Source organism: Centroberyx affinis, unplaced genomic scaffold (genome assembly GCF_046629955.1).
Source record: "Centroberyx affinis isolate AG114_WGS23_722 - 3 ecotype Tasmania unplaced genomic scaffold, CSIRO-AGI_Caff_v1 ptg004004l_1, whole genome shotgun sequence".
Lineage (NCBI taxonomy): Eukaryota > Metazoa > Chordata > Actinopteri > Beryciformes > Berycidae > Centroberyx > Centroberyx affinis.
In genome coordinates this window covers 31,051-48,292 of record NW_027281815.1, presented here as the reverse complement: position 1 = coordinate 48,292, position 17,242 = coordinate 31,051, and the positions used below count along the sequence as shown (strand labels likewise).

The 17,242-nt window shown below is 41.1% G+C and overlaps 1 protein-coding gene across 1 annotated transcript in view; it reads right to left on the bottom strand.

Moving 5' to 3' along the window:
- tbc1d2 (TBC1 domain family, member 2) overlaps positions 1 to 17,242 on the bottom strand; it is a 45,640-nt gene that overhangs the window by 17,207 nt on the left and 11,191 nt on the right. The window contains exons 4-9 of the mRNA XM_071542061.1: positions 7,824 to 7,944; positions 5,425 to 5,552; positions 4,321 to 4,589; positions 3,167 to 3,436; positions 2,163 to 2,285; positions 1,130 to 1,240 (exon numbers count right to left, since the gene is read on the bottom strand). Coding sequence (XP_071398162.1) covers positions 1,130 to 1,240; positions 2,163 to 2,285; positions 3,167 to 3,436; positions 4,321 to 4,589; positions 5,425 to 5,552; positions 7,824 to 7,944 — 1,022 coding nt within the window. The remainder of the gene's footprint in view (positions 1 to 1,129; positions 1,241 to 2,162; positions 2,286 to 3,166; positions 3,437 to 4,320; positions 4,590 to 5,424; positions 5,553 to 7,823; positions 7,945 to 17,242) is intronic.

Genomic DNA, 17,242 nt, shown 5'->3' with positions numbered 1-17,242 from the left:
TACCAGCTAGTAAACTGAAGCAGGTAAGCGGCTTATCCTGCTTACTGTTGGGTTTTGTGGTCTGCAGAAGTTGTTTTTCCATTGTGAGTGTGTGTGTGTGTGTGTGTGTGTGTGTGTGTGTGTGTGTGTGTGTGTGTGTGTGTGTGTTTCTTTCTCCTCCTCCAGCAGACTTGGCTCTCTCTGCCCTCTTTGGCTTCCCCTGGTTGTGCTTGGTTATGTGATCTGGTCACGCACTCTTTAACACCCTGCAGCAGTGGTTCTCAACATGGGGTCCGGGGACCACAAGGGGTCCTTGAGGGGGTTCCAGGGGGTCCCCAGCAACTTGATGAATTGTTAAACTTCTCCATTATTTCATTTACAAGAAGTTAAAACAAATAGAGAATGTAGAAGGATGACTGTTTTGATCATAGTTTCTCTGTTATCTCTCTACCTACAGTACAGACAGTCATGGAATTCTGGACAAAATCATATCTGACAATAAAAATATTCTCACATTTGGGTCTGAGAGACAAAATCTCATCAAATGGGGGTCTGTGGCCTTAATGTGGACTAAATTAGGGGTCCATGATATAAAAAAGGTTGAGAACCACTGCCCTACAGCATGCCTACCACTCATCATTCACTACACTCACCACTGAATATACTGACTTTCATTTCCCTACTGTTGTTTGTATATTTTGGGCACCTTTTATTTATGATTAAATCCCCATCACTTTATCTTAATCATGTGTGGTCTCCCTCTTTGCCCTTCCCATGAGCCGGGTCGTGACACTGTGTTAATAATCAGAATAATATTTAATTAATGTGTAATTCTTCTATTAAAATATTATAATCAGGATATGAACATGCATATAAACAGCTTATCCAGAATATGAACTTAACCAGGATATAATCGCTATCAGGAAGACTGCGTGCATGCAAGTTTTTTTTTTTCTTAAAAAGAGAAATAGATCACTAATTGCAGTTGGATCAGTTCAGATCGTTTAATAATTAACCTTTATTTATTCAGGGGAAAGTGACTGAGCTCCATTGTATCTTTCAGTCTCGCCTTCCTCCTCATTCACACAGATCCACACCTTCACACTGGGACCAGACCAGACCAGACCGGACCAGACCGCACCGGACTCACCTTCACCATCAGACTCTTCTCCTGCTCCGAGCTGTTCCTCCACAGCTGGGTCAGCTGGTAGATCTCCGAGTTCAGGAACTTATTCTGAGTCTTGTAAGCGTCGATGTCGTCCTGAAGGAGAGGAAGACACAAGAAAACAAGATCAATATGAAGAATTTATAAGTCTCTTAATAGGACTTTTACAGCACTTTAAATGTCATATTAGACACAGTGCAGTTAGGAACTTGTTTCTTGGTATATTGCATGTATGTACACATTTCACCAGAGGGGTTATGCAGTTGCTATTTATACCAATCACAAGTTCACAATCTGAATTTTATTCACAAATCACGAATCCCTTCAGAATAGAAACACGTTCTAATGAGTTAATGTGTGTTCAGATCTCTGGGCTGTTTCCTGTTTGTTTCACTGTAATCAACTGTTGCTTTGATCTTTTAATTCCTTTTAATCTTTTATGTTTTTTTGTACTTTGTCTTGTCCAAATGTGTAAGTATTTCTATGTACCATCCTGCTCTGTTTCAGTATGCTTTACTGCAAACATGAATTAATAAAAAAGTCTTATTGACTGTTGTGGTCAAGCAGATGGAATGATGGAATCCAGGTGGAAGTGCCATGTGGAAGGGATTATTTCTGCTTTCAGGTTCCTGCTTCTACCTCCTAGACTTTATTGAGAGGAAAAGACCATTTCTCTACAGGGAGCATTAAAAATGTGTGCAGGTTTGCAGATTTACAAACTTGAAGTCCAGTGTAAAGAGCATACAGTATATCGCTGTCGGGTGAAAACCTTGCATCTCCAAAATGTCTGCTTTTCAGGAAGTATGAAAATCAGTTATTAGCTTGACAACCATGACTTCACCCAAGAGTTTACCCAATGTGTTTGAAAGGTTTGGAAAGGTGGTAGAATTTTTCAACCCATCGAAGACTACATAATCCTTTAATTGAAGTTAAAACATGAAACTCTCTCTGAAATGTGTAAGCATGCATGGTTGTACATGTTCACAGGTTTGATCAGAGACAGTTCAGCTCAGTTCACCTTGAGGTTCTCGATGTCCTGCTGCAGCTGCCGGAGCGTCTGATCCTCCAGACCGTTGGAGGAGACGGAGCGCGGCGGGTCGGACATGCAGGCGGTCAGCTGGTCCGATAGCTTCAGGATCACCTGGAGACACAGCAGGCATTTAACAATCTGTTAGTTATTATTACTAGGAGCTCAGGAGGAGCCTCTCTGTAGGAGCCAGGCTCTGTGTGTTCGCTGGTTCATGTGTTAACTCTTTTCACCCTGCGCACTTCTTAGATGAATTTACGGTCTGCACTGTTCAGAAGGGAAATCCAGTGTGCGCTCGTACACCAGGCGGTACGGTAGAAGGCAAACAAGCATCAACCAACTGGAGGCTGAACATCCACAGACCAGGAAGCAGCAGCAGCACTGAGCTGCTGCAGCACTTTGTGTTGACAGGCGGAGTTTTTAAAGTCTTTTACACTACACACCCACATAATACTGTAATTAATTCCTCTATTTGTTCTATTTTGATTTATATTTCATTTTTCTTACTCTGTATCCTAGTACTATTTGCTGCTGCAGTGACACAATTTGCCAATCAAATCAAATCTCATCTCTAATCTCATCTCTAATACCCTCTCTAATTTCATGTCTAATCTCATCTCTATCTCATCTCTAATCTCATCTCTAATCTCTAATCTCATCTCTAAAATCATCTCAACTAATCTCATCTCTAATATCCTCTCTAATCTCATCTCTAATATCCTCTCTAATCTCATCTCTAATCTCTAATCCAATCTCATCTCTAATATCCTCTCTAATCTCATCTAATATCATCTCTAATTTCCTCTCTAATCTTATCTCTAATATCATCTCTAATATAATCTCAACTAATCTCATCTCTAGTATCCTCTCTAATCTCATCTCTAATCTCATTTCTAATATCCTCTCTCATCTCATCTCTAATCTCTAATCTCATCTCTAATCTCATCTCACCTCTAACACCCTCTCTAATCTAATCTCCTCTCCTCTCCCCTCACCTCCTGCTTGGCGTGGTTCTTCTCCACCATCAGGCTGATGTTCTCCTGCAGCTCGGCCAGCTGAGCGTCTCTCTGGGCCAGGCTCCTCCTCAGCTCCTCCCCCTCGGCCCTCAGCTCCTCCAGGCGGCCTCGCAGGTCGGCGGCTTGGCGCTCGCGGTGCCGCAGCAGCTCCAGGCGCTCCTGCTCCCCCTTCGCCGCCAGGAACTCCGCACAGGTTCGCTTCTCCAGCTGAGCCGCCTCCAGCGCCTTGTGGAGGAGCCACACCAGCTCCTGCAGGAGGAGGAGGAGGGGGGGGGGTTATTTTCCACTGAGCAGGCATTTTCTTTTTCATTTATCCTTTATCCCAGCGGGGGGGGAAGGGGAGTAATTTATTGCTATGGTTTAACCTGATCTCACACAAGAACGTGAAATGTATACGACTCATTAACGCCAAATTACATGTTGGTGGCACATAAAGTGTTCAAATTGTGTTTTCCCAGCAGGAAACAGTTATGACTATAAACAGGCAGTAGAGTCACAGTGAAGCAGCTCAGTGACAGTCTGGGTGTTGTGGTCGGGTGCTGGATGGACGATGAGTTTGACTTCAGTACCGGAAACCAGAATTCAATTCCCAGCTTGAGCGAAGGAAAATTCTACTATAAGTGAAATTTTGAATTTTTAAAGTCGTTTTAGTTTCCGAAACTTAACTGTTAGCCAACCTCTAGCTGAAAATGTCGTGTCCAATTCATGTTTTTGTCACAGAATCCAGTTTGTGGTGGAGGAATGGCATTTTCATATAATTCGTGTCCACAGCAGGTAAATCTGCGTTTCAGAGTTGGTGCTCATTTCACGACGGCCTTTTTTATACCTGCTCCGACTTTCCCAATGCAAACTGAAAGAATCCCAAACCATTTCAACTCAAAAACCTCAGGTTTTACCCCCAAACACAACATTTTTTAGTCATTTTGTATTTTCAGAGTTCAGAGTTTACACTGCATGAATTTCATGTTTTGATGTTCTAATTTTCTTTGCTTTATCTTGTTACTATTTGCTGCTGCAATGACATGCATCTTATCTTAAAATATATTAATGAAAAAAATCGGAAAAATATAAGAATTATGTAGTGTGTTACCCACATCAGTAAATCCTTTATTCTATCAGTCAATCATTAGTACCTTCTGCGCTTTAACCTCCTCCGCCAGCATGTGCTTCTCCTGCTGGAGGCGGGACATCCTGTCTGAGGAGGAAGTGTCCCTGCGGATGGTGGGCATGGTGGACGAGCTGCGGCTCTTCTTCCTGCGGCTCCTGTGCCTGTCGAACAGCGACGGCGACTGTCTGCCGTCCGCCGGGGAGCGCTGACCCGCCGGGTCGGCCGGGACCGGGACCGGGACCGGGACCGGGAGGGGGGTGGTGGGGGTCGGGGGGTCGACAGGAGTCCTGGGGACTGGAGGAGCCAACATGGAGGGTTATATACAAATATAAACTTTATTTATATAGTGCTTTTCAAATCAGAAGTTACAAAAGTGCCAAACAGGCAGTAAAAAGAAACATGGCAAAAAAACAGCAATAAGGGAAAATATTATAAAATATCAATAAAATGAAATTGTTTTTAAAAAGATGCAAGCTTTTTTTGTACAAAAGGGTCTTAAGTTTCTTTATATTTAACTACTGACCATTAAACATGTTTAAATTCTGTCTGTTTCTGACTGAACTGATCATTTCATCACTGATCCATCTGATTGATTTAGTGTTTAATGTCAGCTTGTTAGCTAGCTAACCATAGTATCTGGTCAGCTAACCATCACTGTCTTGTTGTTAACACATCTGATTAGCACACTAGCTAACGTATCTAGTAGCAGCTAGCGTTAGCATGTTGACATTAACATCAGTGTGTTTGCTGGCTAGTTAGCTAGCTAACAGTTTGTTCAGGTTAACTGAGCTGACTCTTCTCAAGCTCCAACTCTTCATGTTTTGGAGTAGAGACTAGGGCTAAAGACAAGACAGTTTACTGTGTCACAGTAACCTACATTTGGAAACAAATCCACCTTATCACACTATTCACTTTTACTGAGAACGTTACTGAATGGATCTACAGCCACACCACAACAAGCTGACTCAGCTGCTCTCTGCTGACAGCTGCTTCACACACATTTACACTTTATTAACTAACACACAGTTCTACAGTGTTCCTCCATCATGGAGACACCTCGCTGATAGCAGATTTGTGATAAAGCCTCTGTATACTAGCAGTAGACTTGGTGAACAGTGTCAGTAGATACCAGCAGGCTCCTGGGAGGCGGCGGCGGCGGTGGCGGTGGGGGGGGTCCATGGTGGAGCTTCTACATGAAACACACTCTGACTCCACTCCTGAGATGATCTCTTAAAACGCAGACTGTGTACCGAGTTCCTGTATGGGTAAACACACACACACACACACACACACACACACACACACACAGGGAGGGATAGATGAGATAGAGAGACAAGATGTACAGTCAGTGGGTGGAGGGGGGCAGGGATCGCCCTCTTCTTTAAAACAGCACAGGCCTACAGTATATCGCTGTTAATTCTAATTCTAGTGAATTGTGGGAGTTTTTTGGCTGTTGGCAAAAAGTCAGCAGCCTAATCAACTAAAAATTAATCATTCGCAGTGTTTGAGATGCTGTTTGGATGCTTCATGAATGTGCTGCTGTCAAAATAAGTCTGCAACATCCATCTGCACCCCGCCCTCCTTTTTACACCCACACACTCTTTGTAAACTATGCAACTAAAGGCACATACAGTGACCTACATAAAAGAAAACATGTATAATTTAAATGGTATTATATGACAGTATGAATAGAAATGGCAGCTGCAGCCTAGAGAGTTAAAGAAAGCCTAAAATAAATGTAGAAGCAGTCCTGTTCCAGTGGTCCGAGCCAACATGAGACTTTGAAAAATGAAAACAATGCAGCACTGAGTGTGTGTGTGAGGCTTCAAACAGCTGCTCTCCTCCCTGAGTTAGCGGGAGGGGACGTTTTAATAGAAACGCTCATGGCATGCAGAAGAGCCACACACCCAGTTAAACCACCACTCCTAGGAGCCAAATAAAGACACACACAGCGTCCGCCTGCAGCTTCCAGCAGTAAAACTGAAAGTGAGCGGTGACGCAATGCTGGCTGCTCCGTGCCAACCAAAGACATCTGACACACTTCCTGGTTTCTGTGATGCCAAGACACCCATTACACTGTCTGACTACCAACTTCCCTAAAAGGAAAAAAAATATGTTGTGAAATAAAGATCCAGGCAGCTGTTCCATCATTTCATCATTCTGTTTCAACATCCTCAGTCTTATTACAAATACTATATAAACTTTATTTATAGAGCACTTTTTCAAATCCAGAGTTACAAAATGCTTCACAAAAAAGGAACAAGTGCAAGGAATAAAACGTGATGCTGAAGATACTGTAAGAATACAACTACCAACTCTAGTATACAGGAGACATAGAGGAGACATGATTGAGGTCTATAAGCTTGTTCACAGAATATATGATACCACAGCTGAGCCTGTCCTCCACTTTTGGAATAATAGGTATGAGTTAAGAGGGAACTTCTTCACACTTGGTGCTGTAAGAGCATGGAACGAGCTTCCAGAGGATGCAGTGCAGGCTCCTTCAGTTCATTCTTTCAAAAATAGATTGGATAAATTCTGGTCAATAAAGGATATTTTGTATAATTATTTGTGATTATTTGTGATTATCTGTGAAATTATTGTGATTTAAAAAAAAAACTATATTGTGGTATTTTTTTGTTGTATGGTTGTTTGTTTTGAGTTGTAGAGTCTGGTGTGGAGGATTTATATCCTGTACCAGAAAATCTTCAATAAATTTCATACAGTCAGTATGAAATTCGTCTTTTCACGATAAAAAGACAAACAAATGAAAACTAGAAATAGAACATTTTTAAATTCAATAATGAATGAGACAACTTGGCTAAAATCAGACCAGGATTAAAGGTAAGCTTTTTGATAAAAGTGTGTTACTGGAAATTATTTAAATTTATAATGTGATTTACAATGTTGGGTACCAACACCAGAGATGGGGACTCGAGTCACATGACTTGGACTCGAGTCAGACTTTTAATTGCTTGAGACTGGACTTGATGCATGAGGAGAAGACTTGAGACTTGACTTGACTTGGGTTCTGGTGACTTGGGACTTGACTCTGACTTGTACTCTGATGACTTGAAAAGGTTTCTAAAGTCTTGACTTGAGATCTTGTGTTTGTGTAAATGACTTAGATTGAAAGTGATGAGATTTGTTCCAGCAGACGACTGAATTTAAATTCTGTTTTCTGAATTTGTATGGAATGATTGAATTTATTGAAGTTGAAACTGATTATAGAAATCAAACTCATGATGCTCTTACCAAGTTTTTATCCTATTAAAACCATATTGCATTGAAAAGTCCTAGATATTTAGTTTTCTTTAAGATATTAAATTGATACTGGACTCTTGATTTGTTCTGACTTGACTTGCTGTTCTACATTTAGACTTGAGACTTGACATTAATGACATGGACTTGACTTGAGACTTGACTTGGACTTGACTTGGACTTGCACTCCTTGTAAGTTGCAGAGCATCAGCTAAAAGCCAAAAACATTTAATGTAAATGTAGGTTTGACATGTAAACTGCACTCACTGGATCTCGATGAGAGGATGTTTGATTGACATGTTGGCCAGCGGCGTGCGCTGAGACGGCAGGTTGGCCGCCCCCTCTCCCACAAGGCCGAGCGGGCTCTTCAGAGCCGGCAGGAAGTCGTCTGCAGGACAGGAAGCAGAATACAGTTCAGTTCAAATCTGTATTGTCCAACAAGGGGGCTTTTGTTTGCAGATAGGATTTACGATAAAAACACACATAACAAATCACTACATCATGCATACAGACCAACATAGCTTGAGAAGACCAGACGGAGCGTCAACACTACTAAGCAGCTTTAATGGAACAACTGGGCTTCAAACACTTTGCTCAAAGGCACTTTGGCAGGAGTTGGAGAGGGAGGGGAAAGTGTTTCTCATTCAGGCAGAGAGAAGAAACACTTGGTGCTCTTGTGGATTAAGAAAAAGCAGTGAAGTCCTTCGCTTTATAGATGCTCAATGGGAACAGGAATCAAATCTATAGAAAACTGATATACTAGTTCTAAGATTGAAAACCTCCAGCGAGAAAAAAGTAAACTCTTGATCTGTTTACGCAAAGTCCAAGGCTCTCTAAGTCCAGTACGGAGGGAAGAGACTGAAAGCTTGAAATTTAAAAAGCCTTTATTGTCTTGGCTGAGAGCCAACGTGTTTTGACCATCAGGGGCCGGATTCACAAAACCCTCTTAAGAAAAAAAATCTTCTCAAGTGCCTTAAATTTAGTCTTAAGAAAAAAAATAGGGAAAAATGCTATTCTCAAAAACAGTTCTTATATATTTTCTTAACTTTCTTCTTATGTTTCTTCCTAAGAAAAAACTTAGGAATAAATGGTATTCTTGAAATTAAAGTTCTCAAATTTGTTCTTGATTTTTTTCTTAACTTTAAGACGGCCCTTCACCTGTCTTAAAACTCCTACAGTGAAAAGGTAAGCCTCTAATATCATATATTTAAACACATTTTAGACAAGTAGGTTATAGTTCAAAGTCTTCATAGGTTCCCCTACACCTAACATTAAGATGAACATTTATTGTAAAGCTTTATTTGGTGTAGGGCCAGGTAGGCCTCTGTCTCATGTCTGTTGGAAATAAGCTGCAAATTTTACAGTTACCAACAGCAACCAATGTTTCAATCTTTGCTCTAGTTGCTCTAAATAGGTTTTTCCCCAATTGTTTTGTAGATGGAAGCACTTTGGGTTGCCTCCTAGCCTTGTCTCCTAGCCTCCTAGCCTTGTCTCCTAGCCTCAATGGCAGTAAGCCTAAAGTTTATTAACCAGAATTAATTCAGGCCCTATTTTGAGAAGTTCTTAAGTAGGAAAATTAAAGAAATTCATAAGAAATGAAACTGTTATTGAGAAAATATTGAGGAATTGCACTTAAGAGCCTTCTTAAGAACTTCCTAAAATTTCCTCTTACGTAATTTCTTAAGATCTATCTTAAGAACACATTGGTGAATCCGGCCCCAGGTCTTCATCAGGGCAAGAAATGGCTCCACAATGAGCAAGTCACCGTTTAAAAGTACCACAGCCAATCAAAGACTAGTAATCAAGGCACATGCTCCTGTTTCTCATTCACGTCCCCCAGCTTGATTTCCCCCAGCTTACTGCAGAACATGAAGCAGCTTCACCCAGACAGACTGCTGGTCCTCCAAGTCTCTGTCAGAGTTTCAGGACAAGTCAGGACAAGAGCAGAAAACCTCCCAGACCGGCTGGCAGCAGAGGCAGATCTGACTTGTGATCAGCTGTACAGAGTCATAATGTTTCTCCACTTCAGAAAAAAAAAATAAGTCAAGCTGTGTATGACACTACTGTCAGTTTGTAGGACTAACAAAATTAATTAATTAACACAGTGGGATAATCTGCATCAAAAACTGTAACATTGAAAACTAGAAATATAGCATAAAAAAAAAAAGTTGAGACGACATGCATACTCGTCAATAGCTGCTACCTGCATCGTTTTGGAAAATCAGGACCTAAATATCTTTCTGACATTAGCTAGAAACTGTTTTCAAACCTGTTTTAATATGATTTTTGACTGTGTCATAGTATCATATTGTGAAATTGTTGTGCTCCTCTGGGTTGACGGTGAAACTTGGCCTCCTGCACATCGCCGTGTGTTAAGTGCTTCCTGGGTTTAATGATCCATGTGGGGAAAAACTGGTTCACTGCAGCAGCCAAAAATGTTGAACGTTTACATGGATGAACCAATTAAACCTTGGGAAGGGATTAGGTGAGCTGTGATCCTGTGTAAAATTAACACCTTCGTATAGTGGTATCAACATCTACTGAGTGGAAAATGTTTGCTGGGAAGTTTAATCTTATTAAAATATCTTAAAATAGATTTGAATTCTGAAATCTTGTATCCGATTAGGTTCCATCTAACATGGCTTCAGTTATTAAGCCACACTAGTCTATTTGTGTGTGTGTGTGTGTGTGTGTGTGTATGGACACTGGGCTGTATCAGAGGTTTATATTTAGTCTCTCTCTGTGTTCCAGCCACCTGCAGCCGGCTTCAGTCTGCTGTCCAACCAGACGACACTTCCTGTCTGCTGGATCCACGTCCTGCAGATGTCTCTGGAGCCTAAACATTCACTGGTTAAATAAACTGGGACAGACGGACAGACTGGGACTCTGACTTCCACCACCTAAGACTTAAATCTGCATTCATGCCTACGGGGAGAGATGGAAGATACAAACTTCCTATGAGAAAACATTACTAAATGCTACAGAAAATACTGAATGAATAATTTTCCTCACGTAAGTCATTTTGTGATCATAACTCTTGAAATCCCAAGGCAGGACAAAAGTACTTGCTGGATTTTTGATTTGTGGTTGAAGGCAAACGCATCATCACCTGCTTCATGTGTGTTAAGAGAGAAAAAAAGCTGCTCAGGAGCAACAAAGTCTACAGAAAACATCAATCATGACATCTTGACGGCTTCAGATGACTTTGAACGTGTGAATCCTGCTTTTAACTGTCAAGTTGTTCTGACAGATATTCCCACATGACATGAAGGCAGCAGGATCTCCACATCAAGGCAAAGAGGAAGCGCTGAATCTCATGAACTGACTTGTAAAATGAAAAGTAGGGATTCTGCTGCTGAACAGTTCTGAGTAGAGAAGGGCTGCATGTGAGTTTGGTTCACTGGAAGATTCACAGATTCAATGTTAAAGGTCCATATTCTCCACTGTCCAGAGTTTTATTTTGTGTCTTGAGGTCCATTCAAAGCTGTGTGTGTCGTGTCATGTACCAAAAACACTCTCAATCCATTTTGACACGTTCATTTTCCAGCATCTCTCTGAGCCTTACCAAGAACAGGCAGTTTCTGTCTCCGTGTCTTTAAGGCTCATTAATATTAACGACCCCTCCGTTCCGATCGGCTAACCGTTTCCAGAGTGAAACGTAAGACGCCGCGGCCCGGCGGCTACAGGTAGGGAAAACTCTCCGGTAACAAACAATGACCACCGCTCAACCGCTTTGAAAAAAACACTTTGTTAGTCTATTATTTCTTACAAAAATGCTAATGAGCGAACCTTTGTGACGTCACAAAGTTACGGAAGTCCAAACGGCTCGTTTAGAGGCTCGCTGCACTAATATGGATTTAGTTTTGATACTTTCACCATGTTTAGATAGACCATCCAACTCCTTTATCGTCACAGAGGCAAGGGGAGTCCTGCTTTACATCATATGGGACCTTTAACATTAGTTTAAGCGTGTTCACTGTACATAATTTAAATTTAATCTCAATTCAATCTCAAATCTCAATTTCACTTGAGTTCAACTGGGTTGAACTTTCTGTCCATCAAAACGGACTGAAATCTGACGGAGACGGACGCATCATCAGCGTTGCCCGGACAACGGACAGCTCTCATTGAAAATGAATTGAAATGAACGGAGACGGACAGACACAACGGATCAGTGTGGCCACGGCCTTAGCCTCTACATCCATGGTTAGCAGACATTTAGCAACTGCACCAAGAATGACGGTCTATTTTGTCAAAACATGTCGTCTTTGCAAAGACAATCTGTTGGTTAAGGAGGTGATTTCAAATTCAACAAATCTATTCTGCTGAAACGGCAATGAAAAACCGCTGTACGAACGGTTCAAACGTCACCAACTTAAGTCCCGCCCACAAAGGCTCTGATTGACTCGATTGTTTCTCCGAGGGAAACATGAGACTCTGAATCGCTCCACAAAATCTGAAGAGTGGAGGGATGAGACTCAGGAGTCTGGAACCAGGCTAGTCATTACCAGTTTCCACTCATTAACAGTAATTTCCAGTGGACTACCAAACCACACCATGCAGGGGACTTGTTTGGATTATTTGTTTGAGGCTCACTGCCAAACCTCATGATGTTGGTAAATGACAGCGATCTTTCCCCCCTGGTCGCTGTATCACGAGTCGTCAGCTGACGTCTGGTTACTGGTATCCAGTCTCAGGAGGAGTCTCATCATGTCTTCAGATTCCGCCAAACCAAACAGCGATATATATAACAGGAAATGGTCCACAGCGGTGCGAAGGACAATCAAGGAGCATTTGATCCGCATCACATCCTGTCTCCTGCCCCTCCCGGTAATCACACACAATTACCACATATGAAGCACGTCTTACTACTTATCATCAACTGGTGTGTTTTCCATTCAGAGGTCAGAGTCAGTTGGGGAGCAAGGTGGCACAGAGAGTGGAGAGATCATCCTTCAACTGCAGGATCCAGGTTCAAACCCCTTTGTCAGCAAGCATCCACCCTGCTGAAGAAACTAAGCCCCTAGCTCTTTGATTCACTATAGTTCTACTGTATACTGAACACTAACCTAACCTTTACAAAAAAGTCCCACACGTTGGTTTTCATGTGACCATGTGAAATTTCCCATCTCCCATTTGAAAATTTCTCCTATGAATTGTCTCTTTGCATGTGAAATTAAGTTTTCACATGTGAAGCGAAGCAAATATTGAAAAAGGTTCACATGTGGAAAAGAAAAACTTTTCACCTATGAATTGAAATGTAAAAACGGACACAGAATACAACAAATTGTTCATTATGAAAACCAATATGGACACGTATGGACATGTGAGTCACATGTGACTTTTTCATAAGGGAACTGAAAAACCGTCTGACTACACTGGTGGATTCCCACATTCTGAATGTATATTACCAGCAGGTTGATGTGAAAGTTTTTCCCAGTCGGCAGTTTGTATTTATAGTAAATCCGATGTAACATGAAAGCAGCATAAAGGAGAGATGGGGATGAAGGAGAGGAAACAGGACTTGAGATAACTGATGAATGGATTAAGAGGGAAGGTAAGTCAGAATAAAATGTTTTGTTCACTCGGTGTATAACACCAAAGCAAGTTTCATTCTCAGCAGCTGAGTGAAGTTAAATGAACAAATACTGTATAAAACACATGAGTGGGAATGGATGATGGACCAAAGTCAACATGCAGTTTACAGTTTCCCACTCCTTTCAACTACAGCACAGTATATCTTAACCTACAAGCCAAGAACCAGAAAAAGCAAAATCTCATTTGTGTTCTCTGAACTAAAACTGACACTGTTAAAAAATCTACAATCATTGACTTTTTTAACAATTACACCAAAATAGGCTGCTTTAAGTGATAAGCATAGTCGTTCTTTTGGTGTTTTGCACTCAATGTCCACACTGGCTCAACATATTAATAAAGAAACTCGATGTAGACTGTTGCTTATATTTCTTCTACCTTGTTAAATTTATTCCAAATAAACTGCCGTAAATGTAAAAGTTTTCATGAGCTGGCTGCAGGTTGAATCGCTATCGTACGGTATGAATCGGTGATAGCAGCAGAACAAACATTCATTTATATTTGCGGATTATTACTTTAAATGAATTGGCAAGAAAATGATAGAAAAGCAACCTAATAAAGAGCTCTATTGTTATGATGGGAAACAGTGCAATGAAAAGCAGCTTGGAGGCAGCAGTCCGTTTGCTTCCCAGACGTCAGCTGACTGGATTTAAGATGCCAGAGGAGCGTTGGAGCAAACCTGTTCCCACCGCAGCAGGCCTGTTCCCCTCTGGGTGTTTGCTCTGTGCGGTGTGTTGGCTGGGAACGCTACTGTACCACAGGTTCCTACGTAAACATGAAACAAGCTCAGTCTTCAAATACTAAATAGTATCAGCACCTACCAAATGTTAAATTGGTGCAACCATTTGGGCTCGCTGATTGAACTGGTGAGATGGAGCTGCATGATGGAGGCTTTACAGTTACATCACAAATCTGCTACCAACAGCTGTGTCTCCACATTGTAGAATTATCTGTTAGTTAGTCTAAATCTGTACCAAGCAGCTAGAAACAGAGCTAGCTGAGGCAGCTTGTTGTGGTGTGGCTGTAGATCCATTCAGTAACGTTCTCAGTAAAAGTGAATAGTGTGATAAGGTGGATTTGTTTCCAAATGTAGGTTACTGTGACACAGTAAACTGTCTTGTCTTTAGCCCTAGTCTCTACTCCAAAACATGAAGAGTTGTAGCTTGAGAAGAGTCAGCTCAGTTAACCTGAACAAACTGTTAGCTAGCTAACTAGCCAGCAAACACACCGATGTTAATGTGAACACGCTAACGCTAGCTGCTACTAGATACGTTAGCTAGTGTGCTAATCAGATGTGTTAACAACAAGACAGTGATGGTTAGCTGACCAGATGCTATGGTTAGCTAGCTAACAAGCTGACATTATCTAAACACTAAATCAATCAGATGGATCGGTGACGAAATGATCAGTTCCCAGTCAAAACAGAAATTAACCATGTCTAATAGTCAAAAGTCAAATAGTCAAATATAAAGCTAATGAATATCGGTACAAAATATCAGCTACATTTAGAGAAACAATCAGCTGTTCACAGAGCTGAGGACCTCCAATATGGCTGCCAGCCAAATTCAAAATCACAACCACTGCAAGTTCAAAATAGCTAGAGACTTTTTCTTGGAGGGAAAGGAGCTCCAGGTTTCTAAACAAGGTTTTCCCTGGCTGCTGGCCTACAAAATAAATTGCAATCTAGAAAAATATCTTTCATTGTATTCAAACTAAGTGAATTCTAACTTCTCATTCCTCCCACATGTGCACATACAAATGTATTTTTAAAAAAGAAATTATGCTGAAAAAGCTTACACAGCACACACATTCTCGTGTATCGCAATTCACATCAGGACTCCAGTATTCCCATGAGTTTTTAGCCCTACAGCGAACATCGTTTTGAAAGGTGTGTCGGTTCACTGATGAAATCTGTCGCCTTCAGCCTGAGACTCACTGAACGTCTTGAGTCATTTCCAGTTGAACACACTGGACAAGACCAGACACAAACTGTCCTCCACTCCCTCATCAGACCGATGGATCAGACATGTTTGTGGGAAAACCAAACCACACACTAATCCATCACTGTGTCACTCACTAGATGTCACGAGTTTGGTTCCAAAATGAAAAAAACAGTGACGCACACGCTATATTGAATGATGAACTTTACATAGTGTTTTTTTCCCATTAAAACTATCACAGTTGAAAACCTTGTAGCCTAACTCTAAATTCGATTTTCATGTTTTAACTTGAATTAAAGGATGACATTGTCTTCCATGGGCAGGGCAAATTTTATGACTTTCAAGCTCATAAAACCTATTCAAACATATTTCACAATTTCAAATATGCATGGTTAATCATATAATGGTCAATGTCACACAATGTCATTACTTAAATAACTGTTTTATAGACTTGATTTTTTATAATGACCTGAATTGTTTTTATCTAATTTTTTGGTTTACTTTTATGTTTCTTGCCTTTGGTTTATATTTCTTACCTTGCTTTCATTGCTTTTGCTGTCAATTTTAACTGTTTTTTTTTAAATTTTATTTTATGTAAAGTGCTTTGCAACTATGTCGAAAAGTACTATATAAATTCTTCTTTTACTACTACTACTACTACTACTACTACTACTACTACTACTACTACTACTACTACTACTACTACTACTATACTATCTGACAGTGTGACATTTGGAGATAAAAGGTTGACAGTGTTTTGGAGCAGATCTTGTCTCTGACCTCTGACTCAGACACACAGTGAGTCAGTCTGTGGTTTGTCATCCTGAGCCTCTCCCTCTCTCCTCTCCTCCTCTCCCTCTCTCTCTCCTCCTCTCCTCTCCTCCTCCTCTCCCTCTCTCTCTCCTCCTCCATTCCTTCCTCTCCTCCTCTCCTCTCCTCTCCTCTCCCTCTCTCCCCTCCTCTCCTCTCCTCTCCTCTCCTCTCCTCTCCTCTCCTTTCATCTCCCTCTCCTCTCCTCCTCCCGCTCCTCTCCTCCTCCTCTCCCTCTCTCCCCTCCTCTCCTCTCCTCTCCTCTCCCTCTCTCTCCTCCTCTCTCCCTCTCCCTCGGGTGCTGACAGGCCTCTGGAGGGGTTTCCCGCCCGCCGCCCACTTCCTGTCCGTGGCCCAGAGAAACCGCTGTGGGCAGGAAGAGGTGGAGGCTGACAGGAAGAAATCAGATCCACCAACAAACATCTGGGAGGAGCGCCGGGTTTACTGTCACTCACATGCCGGGATGATGAGGAGAAACGGTTTACAGTCTGTTTAGTCAGAGTAAGTAGAGTCAAACTGATGCAAGTTATATGAAGGTAGGGTGTTTAAAGGGAAAGTAAAGCATAAATTAAAGTTTTGTGAATGGATTATATTATATGTTAACTGACATAATTGATTTTTTGTTCATTTTTTTATTTTAATGAATGTTTGACTGAATGGATGATCCCAAGTCAGTCTCAAGTCTTCAGGCACAAGTCTAAATGTAGATTACCAAGTCAAGTCCAAGTCAAGTCCATGTCATTAATGTCAAGTCTCAAGTCTAAATGCAGAACAGCAAGTCAAGTCAGAACAAATCAAGAGTCCAGTATCAATTTAATATCTTAAAGAAAACGAAATATCTAGGACTTTTCAATGCAATATGGTTTTAATAGGATAAAAACTCGGTAAGAGCATCATGAGTTTGATTTCTATAATCAGTTTCAACTTCAATAAATTCAATCATTCCATACAAATTCAGAAAACAGAATTTAAATTCAGTCGTCTGCTGGAACAAATCTCATCACTTTCAATCTGAGTCATTTACACAAACACAAGATCTCAAGTCAAGACTTTAGAAACCTTTTCAAGTCATCAGAGTACAAGTCAGAGTCAAGTCCCAAGTCACCAGAACCCAAGTCAAGTCAAGTCTCAAGTCTTCTCTTCATGGACCGAGACAAGTCTCAAGAAATTAAAATTGTGACTCGAGTCCAAGTCATGTGACTCGAGTCCCCACCTCTGATAATTATGTATTACATTACATGTGATAAATACTGGTGTAAAGCAAAGCATTGAAAACCATAGAAAAAGAAAAGCTTCACACACGTAAAGATGAGTGAAACTCGCTATTACGATTGAAGAATA